We start from the raw sequence: 20153 nt of genomic DNA on the forward strand, positions 1-20153 counted from the left end.
CGTGCAAGGGATTTCAGTTGTTGTGTTCGTTCAGTTAGATGTTTGTAATGTTATTGTTTGTTAGTTAATATAATCTTGTTGGTCACCCTGATTGTGCATGTTGTGTAGTTTAATGGGACCAGAGAGTCGGCTGCTGTACTGTGACAGGCTATTCTCGCAAGGAGCTGAATATGAGTGCTGCCCTAGCCCAGCTGCCCACATGAATATTGTTTGTTGTGCATTGACTAAGAGTCTGGAAGGAGATCAACTCAAGAAGAGTTTCAGTATCCTATAAAAAGTTAATAATCAGCCCTTACTAATCATAAAATCTCAGCAGTCTGTGTGTAGCAGAGAGGCTAGAGAGACTGACTAGTAACCTTATGCTCATGAGTTCAAATCCCCGTTCAGCCTATTATTGTTGGCCAAACATGAAGTAGTTTTGCTCTCTTGTTGTCCAAGTCTCGATCTTATACAGTGTACATGTTTATAATATTTTGCCATTTTGCGGAGGAACCCGCATCGCTGCTTGCAGCTATATTTTCAGTTGGTTTTCTGTCTGATTAATTTCTTTTCCTCAAGAAATTGAATCCATGACCAAATAACTATTATGCCAGTCTTACTTGCACTGTTAGTATTGAGGTAAAATAAAAGGGAGGGACAAGCCATACTCTCAAGCTGTGCTTTCGTTCCATCTAATTTCATTTCATGCACACACTCTTGCACACATACAGATCAGCAGGGCTCCCCCATAATGATTATCTAGACCATAACTCACTTAGTTCTTTAGTCTGACTATAATTCACACCCAGCCTGATGATGGGAGCTCTATAATTCACACACACACACTGATTATTCCTGCTATAACTCACACACCTGCCATCAGCTGGACCACAATTCAATGAAGAGATGGAGGGATGGACTGTTGAGTGGGGGGTGGTGGGAGGAAGTGAGGTATTGGGCTTTAGGCTTTCTTTAAAAGACACTTCTTTCCCTAATAATGGTGAACCAATATGACTCAGACTCACTGTAAATTATCCATTCCCTTTAAGTAGGTGTCAAGACCATCTGTACCAAATGTCTGTAGACAGTAAAATCGCCAACTGTCCACACCTGCCAGAGAGCGATATTTAGAACATTAATGTTTGATGCTCAGTACTTGAGTACTTATGAGTAGAATGGATTCAAAGAAAACACAGCTGTTCTGTGTCTTTAAAGAGTCCCAAAAGCACACACACACACACACACACACACACTGTGCTTCTTGAAAGTATGTGAACCCTACAGTAATGGCCATTATTTGTTATAAAATATTACCAGAAACAGAAACAATCCTTATCTAAATCCCTACTTAATATTTGAATCTAATTTAAATGTATTACAGTTTTTCACAATTGTTAACACACAAAAAGCAAAAATTTGGCACAATTTTCACAACCTTAACTTCATGTACCAATTGCTCGACGCAATTTGGCACTACTTCACACTCCCTTATCTGCATTAGACTCTGACTTTCCTTGTTTACACACTGATGTCAATTAAACATCACCTTGTTGTCAAAACACTACACACAATGTTCAGTTGTTGCACACACTTCTCAAGTAAAGTCTCAAAGCATCAACCTACAACACACAAATATTCAAATCTCTAAACACTCAGGTCTGGTGAGCAATTTGCGATCAGGACTGCAGCATAAAAAGGGCCTTGAGCCTCTATTTTGTTTGGTGAACAATGGAGAACTTAGAACATATCAACAACCAGAGAAGGAGAGGGGTAAGAGTGACAGGAGGAGGAGGACAAGGATGAGGACAAGGATGAGGACAAGGAAGAGGACAAGGAAGAGGACAAGGAAGAGGAGGGAGAGGAAGAGGACAAGGAAGAGGACAAGGAGGAGGAAGGAGAGGAAGAGGAGGACAAGAAAGAGGAGGAACAGGAGGACAAGAATGAGGAGGACAAGGAGGAGGAAGAGGAGGAGAAGGACAAGGAGAAGAAGAAGGAGGAGGAAGAGAAAGAAGGAGAACGGTCATCTCTAATGAGATTTGGGCCACTGTGGTAGACCATGTGCTCAACCATGGTTTGAGCATGAGGGAGGCTAGCCAGAGAGTCCAACCAAATCTCAGCCGCTTCACAGTTGCTGCCATCATTAGAACCATTAGAATGGAGAACAGGTATGAAGTATATTTGCCTTGTGTACTGAAATACTGCATATAAATAGAATACAGTGTGCTCACTGTATTTGTATTTTGCAGGACTAAAAGAGAACCACACCGTGGAGGAAGAACATGCACTTTCACAGCCGAACAGGAGACTGACATTGTGAAAATGGTTTGTGAAAACAACACTATCACACTCCGACAGATACAAACCAGGATCCTGGCTGACCATGCCACATTCAGAAACATCCAGACCGTCAGCCTCTATACACTGGACCGTGTTCTCCGCAGGAATACCATGCGGATGAAACAAGTGTACGGGGTCCTATTCGACCGGAACACAGACCACATCAAGGAGTTACGGCAAGAGTTTGTGCTCGTAAGTCCCATACATTCTGTACTGACACATTCATGTATTGTACCTGTAATCCAATATTGTTCCTTTTCTACAGTGTCTCACTGTAGCCCACTGTGTTGACATATCGGTGTCCATACTATAACTTGCATTATCATGCTGTCTGTTCCAGCGGATCCAGGAGCATGACACAGCTAATGAGCTACATGAATATATATTCATTGATGAGGTTGGATTCAACCTAGTGAAGAGCAGGCGCTGCTTAACATTGGCGCCCCAATGTTGAGGTCCCCGGCCAGCGTGATGGGAACATCACTTTGTGTGCTGCAATGGGTTGAGCAGGCCCGTTGACAGTACTGTACTGTTCAGAAATAAAACTTTTTTTGCCGCATATGTGTGCTGTTTAATGTTTGACTATGAAAAAATCAGGCCTACACTGAGACATTTTACAAGTCATTGTCATTCATATGGTGTGTTCCATTTCTAGAATTGTGTTTTCAATTTTGAACTACTGTGTGCTGTGAATGCTTGGTAGTGTGCAGCAAATGCTTATTGTGTGTAATGTTATGAATGGTATGTGTGTGTCATTTGAAAATATGGCTGTGTGTACCAAATGAGAACACGAGTTACATTTTGTGAACAGGTAGGAGATTTGATGGCAAAGAGTCATCTTGCAAAGGGAGTGTCAGGTTTAGCATTTTGTGTGTTAGGTTTTCAGTTTTGTGTGTGCAGTTTTGAGAAAGCCGTTATTGTTTTGAGAAATGTGTGTTAACAATTGTGAAAAACTGTAAATGAGAGCTTATCACATTTTCACTATGTTTATCTGTTTCTACACAATTGGTAGTTGTGTACTTACAGTTTTTCTCAATTGCTAAAACACTAAAACCCATTGGCTGAGCAAAGTTATCAGTTGCCTGAACTCATGTAGCTAATTGTGCCTGTCTGTTGTCAATACCTTAAACCATTTCACATCGTAAAACATAATTTGCAGATCTCACTTAGACTGTTCAGCAAAACTCTAAACACATTCTCATTTTTAAAACACATTCTGCACTCTAATGCACATGTCATCCATACTGGTAAACACAAATGGCAACAATCAAATACAAATAGATAAAACATTTACGTAATTGACTAAACACAACCACTCAAAATTGATTTCACTTGTTGGGTGTGCTCAAGACTTCGGCGAGAGCACAACCTTTGTTCTCTCACATATATATTTATTTATTTATTATTGTTTATTTTCGCCCCCCTAAGGATCAGTCAACATTTGGACTACATACACAACGGCGGTGTCAAAAGGTTCGTCTTGGTAGCGATTGCGTTGGTTGTATTTTTATTTACGTTCCGTTGCATGGTTTAAGTAGAAATTGCGTTTTTGTGGTGAAAAGTGAAGCTAACGGTGGCTAATTTGCTAGCCACAGTCACTGACGTTACTAACGTCAGTGACTAGCTTTAAAGCTATAGTTAGCCTAGTATTTACTGCAAGGCAGCTGCAGGAACGCCACAAGCAAAGAGGCCAGGGTGATAACTATTTACTCATTTTACTTTGTGATGTGAAACACAATTATGAAATGTAATGTACAATATTAGCTGATATTATTAAGGAAGTAGGCCCACATCTACTTTTGGAAACGGTAGTACTATTTCACTGAAGCATTAGCATCATGACATTAGCCTCTGTTGCCCGGGCAACACATACTACAGTGGTCTATGATGCATCTGTTTTCAATCTTTAAAATAAACATTCCTCACAAATACATTTTCGTTGTAGGATTTATTATGACATTTCATTACAAGTAAACGATTTGTGGGTGAAATGATCATTACCTGTGGTTTCAAACCAGTGTTGCTCACTGCAACGCTGTAGCCTACGCGAGACACTACAAAAACATCTACACACAGCTGTAGGAAGTCAAACGGCGACAGAACATGTTCGGCACTCCCCTTACTTAAATCAAAAGTCTATCTAACTACTAACCTGAACTTCATTGCCACAGCCTAAACGTTGTCAATCTGTTCATGAAAATAATTAATTTCAGCTTAAACCGTACAACGGAACGTTAAATCCAATTCAACCAACGCAATCGCTACCAAGACGAACACAGCAGTAGTCTACTAGTACTGTACCGTAGTAGTACAATTTACCGGGGCACTGGGCAGCTTCTCCACACAGGGCTATGTCGCATTTTGCGTTGTTACTGACAATGATCGCTACCAGTGAGCTTTTTATGAATGAGCGATTTTCCACTAAATAAATGTCAAGCTTATTTACGTTTTGGGGGGCATATTTTCAGTTAGCAGATGGGACTGTCTGAATCGCGATTCCATCTTCTACTGCCGGGTAACGTCGTAGAATAATCTTCAAAGGGGGTTCTTTATTCATGAATGAATGCAATGAGTAGGCTACATGCCTGAAAATATCACGAGAAGGGAAAAACTTAAAATGACGTTTAAGTCATAGAGATTAGGTCCATTTTTACACCGGTCTGCCAAATTTATTCGTTTTGATTCAACGATGAGGCTGCCTCTTGCAGGGGAAATGAGAAGACATCTATTTCATTCTACACTTCACTCGTATTTTCAGTTGTAAATGAGCAGCAAAAAAAATGCTTTTAAATCTATTTAATCTTTATAAATAATAAGTATGCATTTCCATATAAAATATACAGAAATCAGTTGTAAAAATGTCATTCAAAAACGGACCCCTGTGCAACCGACGCAAGCAAGCACACCCTACAATTTCCCCAGAAATTGTACCCTCTCTAGTTTCAAATGATGTGACACATCCAATATAAGCCAGTTCAGAGAGCAAACAGGTTGTTGAAGGTGGGAAAATATTGCTTGTGATGTCGAAAAAGTGCTGTGGCCTAACCCAGCCCAAAGAAAAAAAGAAGCACACTGATCACGTGTTTACTCCTTAGATTTTTGTCCCTTTCAGTATTGTATACTGTAGTACAGTGCATTGAAGGCTGTATACTGTACAATGAACAAATTGTATGGCCCTGAACATTGTGCTTTCCATTTGTTACAGTAACAGTACTGACTGCTCAATAGATTTTGACTGGTTGCAGGTTCATATCAACAAAGAACAAGAGTGAGTTGTGAGTAGTGAGATGCAGGGTACAAGTAGGAGAAAGAACAAAAAAATTGCAAAGAGCAAAGCAGAGTAGTAATTTCTGATCAATTTTGACCTACTATGATAAAACATGTTTTTGTTCTTCAAAAGACAACAACGGATAAATATGAAATTTGTTTTGAGATTACGTAAAAATGTTTTGAACAATGTGTTTTCTATTTTTTGGTGTATTGTTTACTGACTGCTCGATAGTGTATATAATTTTGATCACTTTGTTTATGATTTGAGAGCAGTGTTTGATTTTGAGCACAGGTAAATCTGTTTTGAGGCGAAAGTTTCATTTTGCAAGAGGATTCAGAGGTTTTGTAAATAGTGCTTGAAGATGAGGTTTTGTGTTTAGAGTTTTGAGAAAGTGGGTGACTGTTTCAAGAAATGTGTTTTAGCAATTGTGAAAAACTGTAAGATGTACAGATTGTGTACATTCACATACTCATTGACAACTTTAATATATGTTATACTTTAAGTATGATCTTTTTTGGCTTGGGTACAAGTGTATGATGGGTTGTGTAGGACTACAGTTTTAATTCAATAAACTGTAAGTGAATTTGTCATGCAAAAGCAATAGATTAATTAGTTAATGCATAAGTGTAAATCATTAATTAGAAATGTTTTTCATATGTATGCATATGAGAAGTAGAAAAAGGCTGCGTTACGAAGCACAAATAGGCTATTGTAAGAAGTGATCAATTTAAGTCGCTTGGAAGTCGCTTTGGATAAAAGAGTCTGCTAAATGCATAAATTTAAATTTAAATCAACATCAGAGATGACTTAATGAACAAGGGTGTGTGTGATGGTTATTAAAACTATTGTCTGTCATTTAAGTTCTGACGCAAAAAAGGAACAGCTTTTGGAGCTAGGTTAAGGCAAGAAACCTGAAAGTATCTTAAGCCTCTGAGCATTACTAACCCTATGTGATGTGTTGGATGTATTTAACCTTAGACAATTGTGTCCTGACAGGAATATTTCTAAAGTCCTGAAGGAATATAAACTGCAATTTCGGACCAATGATTGTTAGAGGTTGCAACATAATGCGGTCTTTGCACTCTTATCTGACAACAGGGAGTTTCTCTCTCTGAATGGTAGGCCTTCTGAATAGTAGACCTTCTAATCTAAATTGATGAGATGGCCTTAGAAAACAGTTTTATTATCAAAATGTCTCTTCCCACTAAATTATTAGTGTCTGTTTAAGTAAGACACAATAGACAGTTTTAAGTCAAGTGCTATGTAGCTCTCACATATTCCACTTATGAGAGCGTCACACTACAGGAAAATCTTTATCTGGGTTGAATATATTGAACCAAGGTCTCTATTTCATACTCTGCCACCACGGCCTTAATCAGACCAAGGCTGATTCGTCACACCTTCTACTCTAATCATATATGTATTTATGTAAATGAGCATGATGAAACAATAAATATAATGTGATCTGTAGCTGTGTAATTTATGAAAGTATAGAAAGGTCACATTAAATTAGTTTCTTCAATACTGACCTTTTGATAGCTCATAGGCTAGGTTAGAATTAACAGTATGTTTTACGTAGGTTTAGATGATTCATTATATATTTAGATATCCCGCTGGGATTGTCAATAGGAGCAGGACCAAATAATTACATGTAGGATGAGCTGTATTTGTTACAAAGAGCAAATAAACTTGAAACTTGATAAATTAAAGACAGTGAATAAAGAAAGCGCATCTTCAAAGATGCGCTTTAAGAAACATACTATGGCTGCTTGTCATGGAGATGTAGAATAAAGCTAATAAAGTGGAGCAGATGGAGCCTTTCCATCCTTTTATCTCCTCCATTCTCTTCCTTGCCTTTTCTTCTTCTAGCCCCAGACAGTCTGCTTGAAGCAATTATCTTTATTCTCTCACCATTCCTCATGCTCTCTCCATCCCTATCCGCTCCTTACTCATTAATTAAAGGGAAAATGCCATTTTCTTTTCTCCAACACTTTCTCTTTCTCCCTCCACCCTCTTTTTCTCTGTTATTGTTTTCTTGCTTTTTCCTTTCCTCTCATTCTTTCTCTGTTTCTGTCACTTGTGGTCTTTCTTCATCCCTCCCTTTCTCTCTCCATCTCTGCCCTGATGTAATTGAATCAATAAGCAGGCTTTAATGCCGGTTGAAACCCCTTCAGCTTGGATTATGTCAAACTCGGCATGCTCCTTGAGAGGATCACTTGACTCCTGAACTCTGGAGGCATCTGAAGTTAATTCTAACAGATTCATTCATTCCTCTTCTGCATTCATTTTAAAGGTTCCAGGCCAGTAAGAGGAGATGCATAGAAGATCTTAAGACTTTTTGTCAAGGTCTGCGCTCTGATTTTGTGAATGACAGATATACGTATATATATTTTTTTATAAGATCTGAAATTCAAAGTCATTCTTAGAAGTCTCAGTTGTGTATATAATGAATCAAAGACAATAAGAATAGGACGGACATTGTTTGTTTTTTATTTATCTGTTGTTTTGCCATTTTCATCAGTATATAGAGTTTTCTCTCAGTTATATTGAGGTTTCTGAACAGGCTGAAATAATCCTGTTTTTCCCCAAAAAGCCCTTTGGCTCAGATTCACGCAGAAATATTAGCAATTGGTTGATTTCACACCAGCTGTTTGGTAAAACATGTCAGCCATTGGTGGCATGGTTGTCAAGGAAAATTCTAGCGGTACTGTGTAATTTGAATAGTCAAGATGGCGGTTTCAATACAATTGATTTAGTTTGTGTCGCGCAGAGAGGTAAGGCTTTGAGATGTAAATTACAAACAACCTTCTCTACCACAACACTGGGCCCTCGGTGTAATCCCCAACAACTCAGATGAACACAGAGAAGTAGCAAAAATCACTATACTTTATTGGGTACAAAAATTCATAATACAAGGCTTTGGTATGGTAAACTCCAAGAGAGCATACAACGCTGGAATAGACACCAATGTTCCTTGTGTGGCATAAGAACCGGGGTTTAGGATGGAACCAGCCCAAAGAAGCCCTAGCCCCTCCTTAGCCACCTGCTGCCCACGAAGTGTGCTGCCACAATTAGACTCTCCTATGCACTGCAAACTGTCACACCCACCCAATGACTAGACTAAGAAACTCACTGCACTCAATTAGAAGACTAGAAAATTGCACTGCACCGCTATCATGCGCACACGTTAAAACCAAGGTCTGCAATTCACACTCTCCACACAGGGTAGGCCGCAGGCCAGCAAGACACAATGATAGTTCGGTTAGTACAGGCCGCTAAAATAATAGGCTTTACACCAGCTTAAATTGTGGAACGTCCCTTCGTCCGGCGATTCTCGTTGTCACAGGGGTTGTAGCGTCCTTCATCTACCGGAATCTGCCCTCTTCGTCCTGCGTCCCTCTTTTCTGGGCTTATGACTGCATTAAGCTTACGGTAATCTACACAAAACCGCCACGAGCCATCCTTTGTACGTACCAAGACCACTGGGGCTGCCCAGGGACTGGAGCTTTCAGTAACCACCCCACTATCCAACATACCTTGGAGCAGGGTTTGCAGTTCAGAATACAAATTGGGCGGGATGGGCCGATACCTCTCTCTGATCGGGGGTGCAGTGCCAGTTGGGATTTGGTGCTGTACTACCGCAGTGTGGCCAAAGTCATCTTAGTTAGCCGCAAAAATCCCTGTCCATTTGTGTAGGAGTGCCGCCAGCTGCCGCTACTGGGGTGTCGTCAACCCTTCACCCCGAAGATCCAGGGCTGGGTGGTCAGCCAGTTGGCTCTCGGGCACCGGTGGGGTCTCTGGTACCAGTTGTATGTCCATCTCCACTTCACGTGGTGCTGTGGCCCTAAGCACCAGACAGTGACGTGCCCGCACGTCCTTGGAGTTGATTTGGGTCACACTGGCTAGTGCCCGTCTCTGTGGGAGTGTCACAGGGTGAGCATGGGGATTACAAATGCGCAGCATTACTTTACCTCCCCGAGTCCAACTTAGCGTCCGGGCCACACGCCACTCCTGTTCCCCCGCATCACCCCCGAGGTCTTCGATGAGCACCGGGCAATCACTCCGGTCGAGTCTTTGGGGGATATTGGCCCAGATCACGATCTCAGACTCCGCTGGCACAGAGACAGGGGCTTGTCGCTGGAGTTTGGCCACTCCCCACACCTGCTCGTCACCGGGCTCAACTTGCACTCATCTGCAGAGGGTAAAGGCTTTATCCCATGCTTTCTCGGCTGCTGGGGGAACCATAGACTTGAAAGCCACCTCGCCCGGATGGCCCTTCTGAAACAAAGCCTCCCAACATTCCGAGATTACATTCATGCCCAATAACCCATATTCGGTACTCAGGCAAGCATCCTGGACTATGACGACACCCCTGGATGGTATCTCTAAACCCCCCACTATGAAATCCAGCACTGCATAACCTACATAAGGAATCTTTAGGCCATTTGCAGCCTTGAGTGTTAGCCAGGGAAGGTCTCTTGCATCACGTAGTACCTCTTCCCCAAAGTATTTCTGAAACAGAGTGTGGCTAAAAAGGGTCACCTGTGAACCTGTGTCTAAAACACAGGGAATCTTCCTCCCTCGGATGGTAACTTCCACTTCAGGGCACCGACCCACTACCGCGGTCCTCTTAGGGGCCGCCATACAGGGCCCTGCCTCAGTCCTGCAGTGGCCGAGGCAGATGAAAACCCGCGGCAGTAGGCCGACGAGGGCAGTAGCGTTAGATGTGACCTGCCACTCCACAGTCTCTGCAAATTGGTCGCCCTTCAGCGTCCCACTGAAAATGTCCTGGGTTTTGAGGTGGTCTGGGGTTGGTTGGGCGGTCACCACCCTGCGGATACCTCCGAAAAGGGGGGCCTCGGCTGGGTTCCGTTGGCCGGTATTGCCCTCTCAGTTCCTCCACCAGGGTCTTACTTAGGACGGCCATTTGTTCTTGTACCTCTTGTTTTAACTCTGCCCGCAAGGACTCACGGAGGTGCTGTAGATCCCTAGCAGGGGCCGGCGGTTGTGATGTGCCCCGTTCCGGGGGTTCTGTGCGAGTCTGACAGGCTAACGCCTCATCTTCACGGCCGGCTTCCCGCTCCACGGCCATTGCCTCCTTGCATGCCTCTTCAAACGTCAGTCCCGGTGAAGCACGCCTGATCAGCCTCATGATCTCTCTTTTCACTGGTCCTTCCCGAAGCCCCCGGGCCAGCTGAGTCTGGAGGATCCTTTCCATTGGACTGGCGTGGCGGGAGTCAACCTGTTGCCATCTGAAAAAGAACTCACGAAGACGAAGAATAAATTCTTCTACCCCTTCCCCCGCTGTCTGCCTACACTCAAAGAATTCGGCCCGTAAGCCATCAGAGGAACGGTGGTCGCCATACTTTTTGGACAGAGCCAGTAGGATCTTCACTTCAGAGTCTGCGTCATTGTCTGGCAGCAGCATTTCCTCCCTATGGGCCCTACCATCCAAAGCATGCAAAAGGAAATCAACTTTTTGTTGGGAATTAAGATCCTGGGCACGCAAAAATGCTTCAACCTGAGCCTTCCACTTACAAAACGTGATCACATTTCCCTCCCCACTAAACTTGGGGATCCAGGGGGCACCAACAAACCAGGGTAACATAACATGACTCATTGTTAGGGAGCCAGGGGGTGGCTGCTCATTACTGACCCCTGGGGTGTCCGACCTAGCTCGTTGGCTTGGGCCTGGCTGATTCTGCTCCTCTGTCATGATCTCTGACCGTTGGGGATCCTGACGACTACGCCAGAAAAACCCAATGTCGCGCAGAGAGGTAAGGCTTTGAGATGTAAATTACAAACAACCTTCTCTACCACAACACTGGGCCCTCGGTGTAATCCCCAACAACTCAGATGAACACACAGAAGTAGCAAAAATCACTATACTTTATTGGGTACAAAAATTCATAATACAAGGCTTTGGTATGGTAAACTCCAAGAGAGCATACAACGCTGGAATAGACACCAATGTTCCTTGTGTGGCATAAGAACCGGGGTTTAGGATGGAACCAGCCCAAAGAAGCCCTAGCCCCTCCTTAGCCACCTGCTGCCCACGAAGTGTGCTGCCACAATTAGACTCTCCTATGCACTGCAAACTGTCACACCCACCCAATGACTAGACTAAGAAGCTCACTGCACTCAATTAGAAGACTAGAAAATTGCACTGCACCGCTATCATGCACACACACGTTAAAACCAAGGTCTGCAATTCACACTCTCCACACAGGGTAGGCGCCGGGGTCTGTCAGGCCACAGTTTGAATTTATTCCGACCCCAATCCCTACCCTTCACCAGTTAGTGGAACCCTCTCCTGGGTTTAAACCACCCAAATCCCACACAAGCAAGTAGTTACAATGAATATTTATCTAAAATATAAATGGATTTAAGGTCCGCTTCCCATAAAAGCAACCCCCCCCCCCCCGGTAGTCAATGCCGCTGATAGTTCAGCTCCAACCTCCAACCTCAGAGTTCAGAAGCGGTGTCCTCGTCCCAGCACCGGCAGTTGGTCGCCAATAAAGCGTCTGTTATAATCCCGAACCAGGTCGGCACTCCCACACCAGCTTGTGGATAAGTCCTCTATAGCCCGAGACGACAGCTGGAACCTCCGAGGCCGCTAAAATAATAGGCTTTACACCAGCTTAAATTGTGGAACGTCCCTTCGTCCGGCGATTCTCGTTGTCACAGGGGTTGTAGCGTCCTTCGTCTACCGGAATCTGCCCTCTTCGTCCTGCGTCCCTCTTTTCTGGGCTTATGCACCGAGCGACCACGCCCCCCTCCGGAGTCGGCACCTGTTGACAATCATCCAACCCAACACTCCCTCAACCAATTATCCCATCAACACCTTATGACCCGCGACATTTGCACAAATCTTAAGAATTAACAAAGTACTCTGTGACCAGTCATAACAAAGGACACGCAGGCTATAAGCTACAGGTCGTTCGGAAGAGTGGTGGCGAACATCCATACACACTGCCTTATATAAACTTAGAACAAATGGTCTTCTAGATGGTCAATCAATCAATATAGCGTTCTCTGTGATTGGCTAGCACTGGTCAGTGACAGCGTATGACAATATAACTCCATACCAAATGTCCCACAGTTCTTTGATGTTGCATCTCTCTCCAGACCAGTAGATAATAAAGCCACAGGAGTTGGCCAGCCAAATGGTCAACTGTCCTTTGTGTGGTCATCTTCAAACAATAATTTAATTAACACAAACCATGAAACAGGACACAATCTCTATTACCAAAAGGTCAGAGCAGCTTGATCAATTGATCTATCTAAACCTACTCCCTCAGGTCACAAGAACAATACAGTTGAATCCACATTGTCTTCAGACCAACTGTCTCTTCCCCCCAGGTGACAAGAACTCTTCCAGGTCACCCAGACTTCCCGTCTCTAGACTTCCTGTCTCCTAGTTAGGTGTCATAAAACTGCAAGTGGCATCTCTGCCAAATGGAGTTGAATCAACATTCATTGTATCAAGCTTTTTAACCAACTGTAAACTTCTTTTAAAACACATACATTGTAACTATGTCCCAACATTCTATCACATGGTATAACTTGTTTAAGCCTTAAGAACAAAACTAAGCCTGTGAACTGAAGAAACTATCTGGAAAGAGTTAACAGTTCTTTAGTTAATGACCATTTACTGGTACAACAATAAGTAAAGTGGCTTAAAGTATCTCACATTATTGCATCCTAACATTCTTGTCAGGCAATCTTTATAATTCATCTTACTCTCATCCCATCTCTTTTCGTGTCCTTCTCATGCTTTGCTTCTTTTTCAGACTATTTTCCCACCTCTTTTTTCTTCATCTAACGGCATACAAATCAATGGAACAAAGCGGGCAGGTGAACCTGGCAGTCAGAGCTGGGAGGAGGGGTCAACAACCCCTACACTAACCTCCCATCCAGGTTAATTGCTCTAAAATACACTCACCCTTTATGACAAAGGGTTCCATCGCAATAGCCCCTAAAGGAGCGAGAGAATTCGCTAAATGTTTCAAACAAGTGTCCACTCTTCAACTGTGTAATTGCAGCTGTCGTGTCGATTATCTCGCTCTAAAAACATCGCCTGTTGCGGAGGAGTCCATTGCAGTCATAAAATGAGGAACTGAGGCTTAAACTTGTTTTCTGCTGTGTCATCCTCTTAGGAGGAATTTTTGAATCCATCGAAAGTGGCCCATCAGGAGCAGAGGAACTAGCTTTTAAGTTTGCCTTGAACACCATAAACAGGAACCGCACACTACTGCCCAATACTACCCTCACCTATGACATCCAGAGAATAAACATCTTCGACAGCTTTGAGGCCTCCAGAAAAGGTGAGAAGAGGCTGACCTTAATCACAGACAGTCAATAGTAGACATCTTAAGGCCAATGTTTGTTTCGGAATGTAAAATGATATGACTCAACAAAAAAAATGTGTTGCGGTGTTGTAAGAGTTAAGTGCACTTGAATAGAGTGTTGCAGCAATTATGTATTTTTGTAGGCCAACCTGGAAGTTAGCATTACCCTGATTCCCTTGACAAAAATATAATGATTTTGGATTATTGCAGAAAATAATCTTTGTGGTAAACAAAGGTTAAAACAACCATTTTTCCAGCTATATTAAAATATTACACTACGAACTGTGACTGATGTATGAGAAACAGGGTCAAAGTTCAAGGCACAAAGTTATGACAAAGTTGTAGTTCCATTTGTGTGCATATTGCATGCAACAGTAAGTATTTTTTAAGGGAAACTGCAGTATGTTCTAAAAGTAAAAAGTATCAATTTGGGACACAGGGAATGTATTTCTGTAAGCTTCCTCGCATCTCCTTAATTGTTCCTGAGTATATCTTTTCTGCCCCTCCCCACTTTTGCTCCCCACCCTCCCAGCCTGTGACCAACTATCTCTGGGGGTGGCAGCCATCTTTGGCCCTTCCCACAGCTCTTCGGCCAACGCAGTCCAGTCCATCTGCAACGCGCTGGGCGTTCCCCACATTCAGACCAAATGGAAGCACCAGGTGTCAGATAACAGGGACTCGTACTACGTCAGCCTCTACCCAGACTTCTCCTCCCTGAGCCGGGCCATACTGGACCTGGTCCATTTCTTCAAGTGGAGGACTGTCACTGTTGTATACGACGACAGCACAGGTACAGGTACAGTTGTCCCAGTTGTACAGTTGTTTATGATGGCGTTGTATGTGACCAGTGCAATATCAGTGTACTTTGGAGGTGGGAAAATACATATTCAAAAACAAGGATTCGAGTTCCTCCTCAGTGTGTGCAATGCCAATATGCAACGTTTGAGAAAACACACAGCCTCCTCCCCTCTCAATTTAGCATAGAGTGCTTTGTAACCTGTCAACTTAATTCGAAAATCAATAGTACTCTGTTCTTGCCAAGAGTCTTCCAGGTATGTAGTCCACATCCAGACCCTAAGCGCTCAATGATAGTGAGCATTGGGGGGAAAAAACACATTACCCAGCATGACCCTAAGTCGCCTCAGATTAATGCCAAGCAGAAGGAATGTGTGGGCTGACACCAGCCATGAATAACCAACAGGCGCTGATCCTTTGAGGGTCGTCCCCGCCAACTCAGTCTGCTTGTCGTAAAGGCAGACTTTGGGTCGTGAGTTTTACAAGCACGCTCATAATTCAGCACTGAGTGCTATGATATTTTTACAAGGTGAAGCGTCGGGTGCTCATCACTTGAAGGAAAAAGATAGCATTTATGTAAAGAGAAGCTTGACCACTATGTCACGGAATTCGATTAATCTTCTGAAGCGTGTTCGGTTGGTAGTAGAACTGGGCTTTGAATGTTGTGCCCAAGCTGTCCATTTGGACTACTCAGATTGGCTGTGAGCTTTTTTTCCTCATCTGTGTGCTAACCACTATACTTCTGCTGAAACCCAGAAGTGCTTACATAGTGTCAGCCTTCATGTCTGCCATCAAGCTAGATGACTTCCTCAGAGAGACAGGAAATTAAACATCAGCATTTAGTCTCTGTCACTTCACCTTATGAGATGAAGGAGTTAAGGTGTCCGTCTGGCTGTACTGTTAGTACCTTCTGACTTCAAAAGCACTCATTTTGCCCTGTGGAGTGTGGGCTGCTTGAGTGCGGTGACAGTATATTAGCTTTGGTTTGAGGTCACCGTGAACAGTTGCCTCTGTCTGAGTCATCTTCGTTATGGCCACTGTTCAGTTCCTCCTCATTCCATCAACACTTTGGTGTACTCGCCGACAAAGTTTGACGTGATGTAGTAGCGGAGGTTGTTGGAGCAATTCACAAGAAACAATCTTTATTAGAGGTTTCTATCATAATCTATCTATCATCTATCATGCCTTACACTTCGACCCCATGGTGCAGTGTGGGGCGATGAATCCCACAACCCCACCCCTATACACAGACAAACAGACACACACACGTGCCCCAACCCCCATACACCCACGGCTTTACGCTTCAAAGAGCTCGCTTCTGATTCTGATTCTGAAATATTTACACACACACACGTACACAAAACCACGTATCCACAGTAAACTCAGCACACATGCCCTGTCCAAGGATCCAGGAGAAAAGTCTCAAGGCATTAGCCGGAGCTTGCAACCATCGGCATCAGCAGTGTTTCCCAAAACGCTGAGCTCCCCTGACAGATTTGATGCTTAACGGCCCTCTGTCATTGTCGGAACAGATGAAAAAACAGAGCCCCAGAGTGGGGATCTTCTGGGATTACCTGAGGTAAGGAGGCTTCACAATTTATACAGCACTCCTCTCCCTCACGCGCACACACACACATCCTACCCCTACCCCAACCACCACCAACCCCTTCACGTTACCTCTGCGATACCCACACCCATAACAACCTATTCCTGTTTCACAGCAGCGCTCCTCAGATGAAGACAGTTAAACTGCTCACACAGCACTTTGAGCCTTTGAAAAAAGAAGAAAAAGGAAGAAAAAAGGGCTGACTATAACTCTCCTTCTGCCTCTTATACCATTTCCATGCTAGTGACAAGGAATCATTTCCCCCTTCAATCTGTCATCTCTTCAATAAGGGGCAAAGATGAAGGAGAACTGTGGCTGAATATGGGGGGTGGGGCTACCAGTCCCCAGGCCTCCCTCAAGAAGCAGCATGTGGTAGTCAGGTGGTCAGGCAGATTATGGCTCTGTCACCACAGGAAACCTTGGGTAGGATGAGGGGCCCTAGACCGACCCTGACTCTGGTGGATGGACAAGTTGAACCGCCCATCCATGGGAGGATTAATCAACTATGGATTAGCAGCTCTGTATATGAGCCTCATTTAATCAACCAAAAATATTCCACCGATTTCTTTTTGACCCTTTAAAATGGTGCCATGCGCATCCACATGGTTAAAGATTAACAAACATTTTTTTAACTTTGGCCTTTTTTAAATCCAGTCCACTATTCATGCGCTGTGTGTGTGTATGCGTATGCGTGCCATCTGCAGGTCTCATTCGACTGCAGGAGCTGATCAAGGCACCATCGCGGTACAACATTCGTTTGAAGATCCGTCAATTGCCAGCAGAGACTAAGGACGCCAAGCCTCTTCTGAAAGAGATGAAGAAAGCAAAAGAGTTTCATGTGATCTTTGACTGTGGCCATGAAATGGCTGCCTGGATACTAAAGCAGGTCAGGTCCAGAATTTACAGACCGTTTTAGCTTCATTTACACAAATTTATAGGAAGCACTAGTGTATTCTCTGTTCTCGATTCAGATTTTAGAACATGTATTTTTCTTTCTTTCTTAGAGTTCAAGACTGTTCAAAAAGCCATTGCATCATCTTTTAAAATGAATTAGCAAGTGATTAGAATATTTGATTTATTATTTGACTTTAATGACAACATACATATTTTATCCTTGGTAGAATAATAGATTTCTATTACTGCCCTGCCATAATGGATGCTTCCTCCACAATAAAGTTTTAATTAAAGAGTGTCTGACTGTTCACACGGATATGTACTTTTGTAATTAAAAAATATGACATTATTCATATCAACACTTTATATCCATCCAAGATCATTAAAAAAGATCATGGTAATCATGATTTTGGTTGGTTAGTGAGGCTAATTATGTACAACATTATCAGTCACCTGACCTTGAAGCTGTTTAGACACACACTAGGGAACGTCAGCTCAATTCTCTATGGGGGAATCAGAGAGATGGCATAATTTGTGCCTATTCAAATCCTGTTTGCCAGAAATCCTTGAGATACTGTTTTGGCTCCAGCACTCATTACATACAGTGGGTAGGGAAAAGCCATCAGTAATACACAGAATGCACTGCTGTGGAGTATTGGGTGTGGATGAGACTGCTCATTGACCACAGCTTGCCATCCTGAATTATTTCAGATCACCCTTTATTGAGCAGTTGGGGTTGTGTGTTCCCTGCAGGCTCTCGCCATGGGAATGATGACGGAATACTACCACTACATCTTTACCACTCTGGTAACTATAACATGAGTTTATCATTAACAATGTACTATTAAGAATTTACTACCCAAAAAATTGACACTGTATTTCAAGTGTGAGGTGAGAGTAACCATATTCAAATGATTGTCTTATCAGAAATGCATGGACACATGTTGAGTGTACACAGAACAGACTCCCCAGTAACGTGTCATTTACATTCCTTGACTTTTAAGTACCTCAGTGTTGGATCCCATGAAACAAAAGCAGTGTCATATTACCATTCAGACTTTAAGTTATGTGTCCCCTCAACTATGAAGAGTCCCTTTCATTCTAGCTGGAGCAAAAGTCTGTGTTCCCTGGGCAGATAGAAGAGAGAGAGAAGGAGAGACAGAAAGAGTGGGAATGAGCAAGCTCAGATAATGGACCGAAAACTAGGAGGCTGTTACCAACATAGTCAATTATCGTCCTAAGAACTGGGCTTGTGCACCTATTTGGGAGCATAACAGTAAATGTTAGGGCAAAGATCTGACCCTGGGTATGTAGTTAAGAGAGGAGCCGGAGATGGTGATTGTGGCCTTGTTTCAGTGGCCTGCTGTTGCTTGTTAGTCTGGACCCCTGCCTGCTCCAACATTGACGGTTTTGGCAGGGAAGAGACCACAGCCCATGGCCAATGCCAATACTGCAACACTTTGGTACAGACCCAGAGAGTATGGCTGTGAACACAAACAGCCAAACCCAAAATGCACGCACTCACGTACAGACAGGCACCCTACCACTCACATATACTCTTATACACACACATACACACACATGCTTACATTCACACACATACAAATAGGTACACGCACACACTTCCCCTATCTGTGGTCCCTGTCCACAGTACATTGTACCCAGCCCACAGACATCATCCTGGCCTGGTCAGAAGCCAGACACATGGCTGGCCTGTCAACAGGGAGACAGTCTTTTATTTCCTCATGATAGATGACGGTCCACCAAGTCTTGCCTGTGTAACCTTGAAAGCCTTCACTTAATCAAGGCCACTGCCTCAGCGGCAGCAGATGAAGCATCTTCTGAAAATAACTCCCTGTGTCCCCTCCCGCTCTCCCTTTTTCTCTGCATGGGATAACCATCAGCATATATGTTCGAAAACAGCATATATGTTCGAATTCCTGAAATAAATCAAAAGGGACTATTAATGAAAGCTTTATCAAGAAATTAATTCATTAAAAATGTTAAGTAAATGCATTGATGGTTAATAAATACAGCTGCCTTATTTCCAGGATCTCTTTGCCCTGGACATGGAGCCGTACAGGTACAGTGGCGTCAACATGACCGGCTTCCGTATCCTGAATACAGAGAACTCTCAGGTGTCGTCCATCATCGAGAAGTGGTCCATGGAGCGGCTCCAGGCCCCACCCAAACCCGACTCAGGCCTCCTGGACGGCTTCATGACTGTAAGCATGGCTGCACTTGCACCCAACACACACACACATACCCCCCCTACACACACACACGCACAACCACACAATATCCTCCAAGGTTCCATTCTGCATGCACAAACATGTTTATGGGGGATACTTAATCTCACGTGTGACTCTGTGAAGCCTATCGATAGGGATAGCCATAGATTGCATGGCCATGTTTGTCACATGTTGCGATTTTTGTGGTACAAGCTCCTTTTTATCTTTTATGTGTAGAAGGTAATGGCGTGATCTTAGAGTTGCCTTGTTGGTTCAATAACCATGCAAGACAAAGACAATGTATTTTTTTAAACGTACAGTATATGCTGGGTCCACCCAACAGAGGGTGTCCAGGGTCTTAGCCCAGGGGATAGGCTTTTAGGATGGGCAGAATCCCCAGTCCCCAGATCCCCCCTTCCCCCTCCCATGTGTGGGGCCTTGGGGCTGTAGCTCCTGGGTCTGAAAGCTGGGTAATGAGACAGTGTGGATGGTAATGGCCGTTTATCTGCACTCCTTTCCTGGCACCACTGCTCTGGGAACTCCGCCAAAATATGACAATCTGTCAGTGTGCACACACAGAGCGCAAGAGCAAATTGGACAGAAATTATGGCCCCGTTTTTTTAGGGCAGCGTCCAAAACAGTGAGCGATGAGGTGGTTTGAAAGTGAAAACCAAAGTGGGTTTGGTCAT

General features: G+C 43.5%; 1 protein-coding gene across 3 annotated transcripts in view; it reads left to right on the plus strand.

Annotated features, from left to right (window-relative positions):
- The window catches only part of LOC134025291 (glutamate receptor ionotropic, kainate 2-like), a 113205-nt gene that overhangs the window by 30360 nt on the left and 62692 nt on the right, over window positions 1-20153 (plus strand). The window contains exons 2-6 of one of the 3 annotated variants that reach the window (XM_062468222.1): window positions 13747-13914; window positions 14471-14734; window positions 17044-17225; window positions 17987-18040; window positions 19285-19458. In XM_062468222.1, coding sequence (XP_062324206.1) covers window positions 13747-13914; window positions 14471-14734; window positions 17044-17225; window positions 17987-18040; window positions 19285-19458 — 842 coding nt within the window. The remainder of the gene's footprint in view (window positions 1-13746; window positions 13915-14470; window positions 14735-17043; window positions 17226-17986; window positions 18041-19284; window positions 19459-20153) is intronic. The other 2 variants (XM_062468223.1, XM_062468224.1) reach the window with 2 other exon arrangements.

The sequence above is a fragment of the Osmerus eperlanus genome, chromosome 8, assembly GCF_963692335.1.
Source record: "Osmerus eperlanus chromosome 8, fOsmEpe2.1, whole genome shotgun sequence".
NCBI lineage: Eukaryota > Metazoa > Chordata > Actinopteri > Osmeriformes > Osmeridae > Osmerus > Osmerus eperlanus.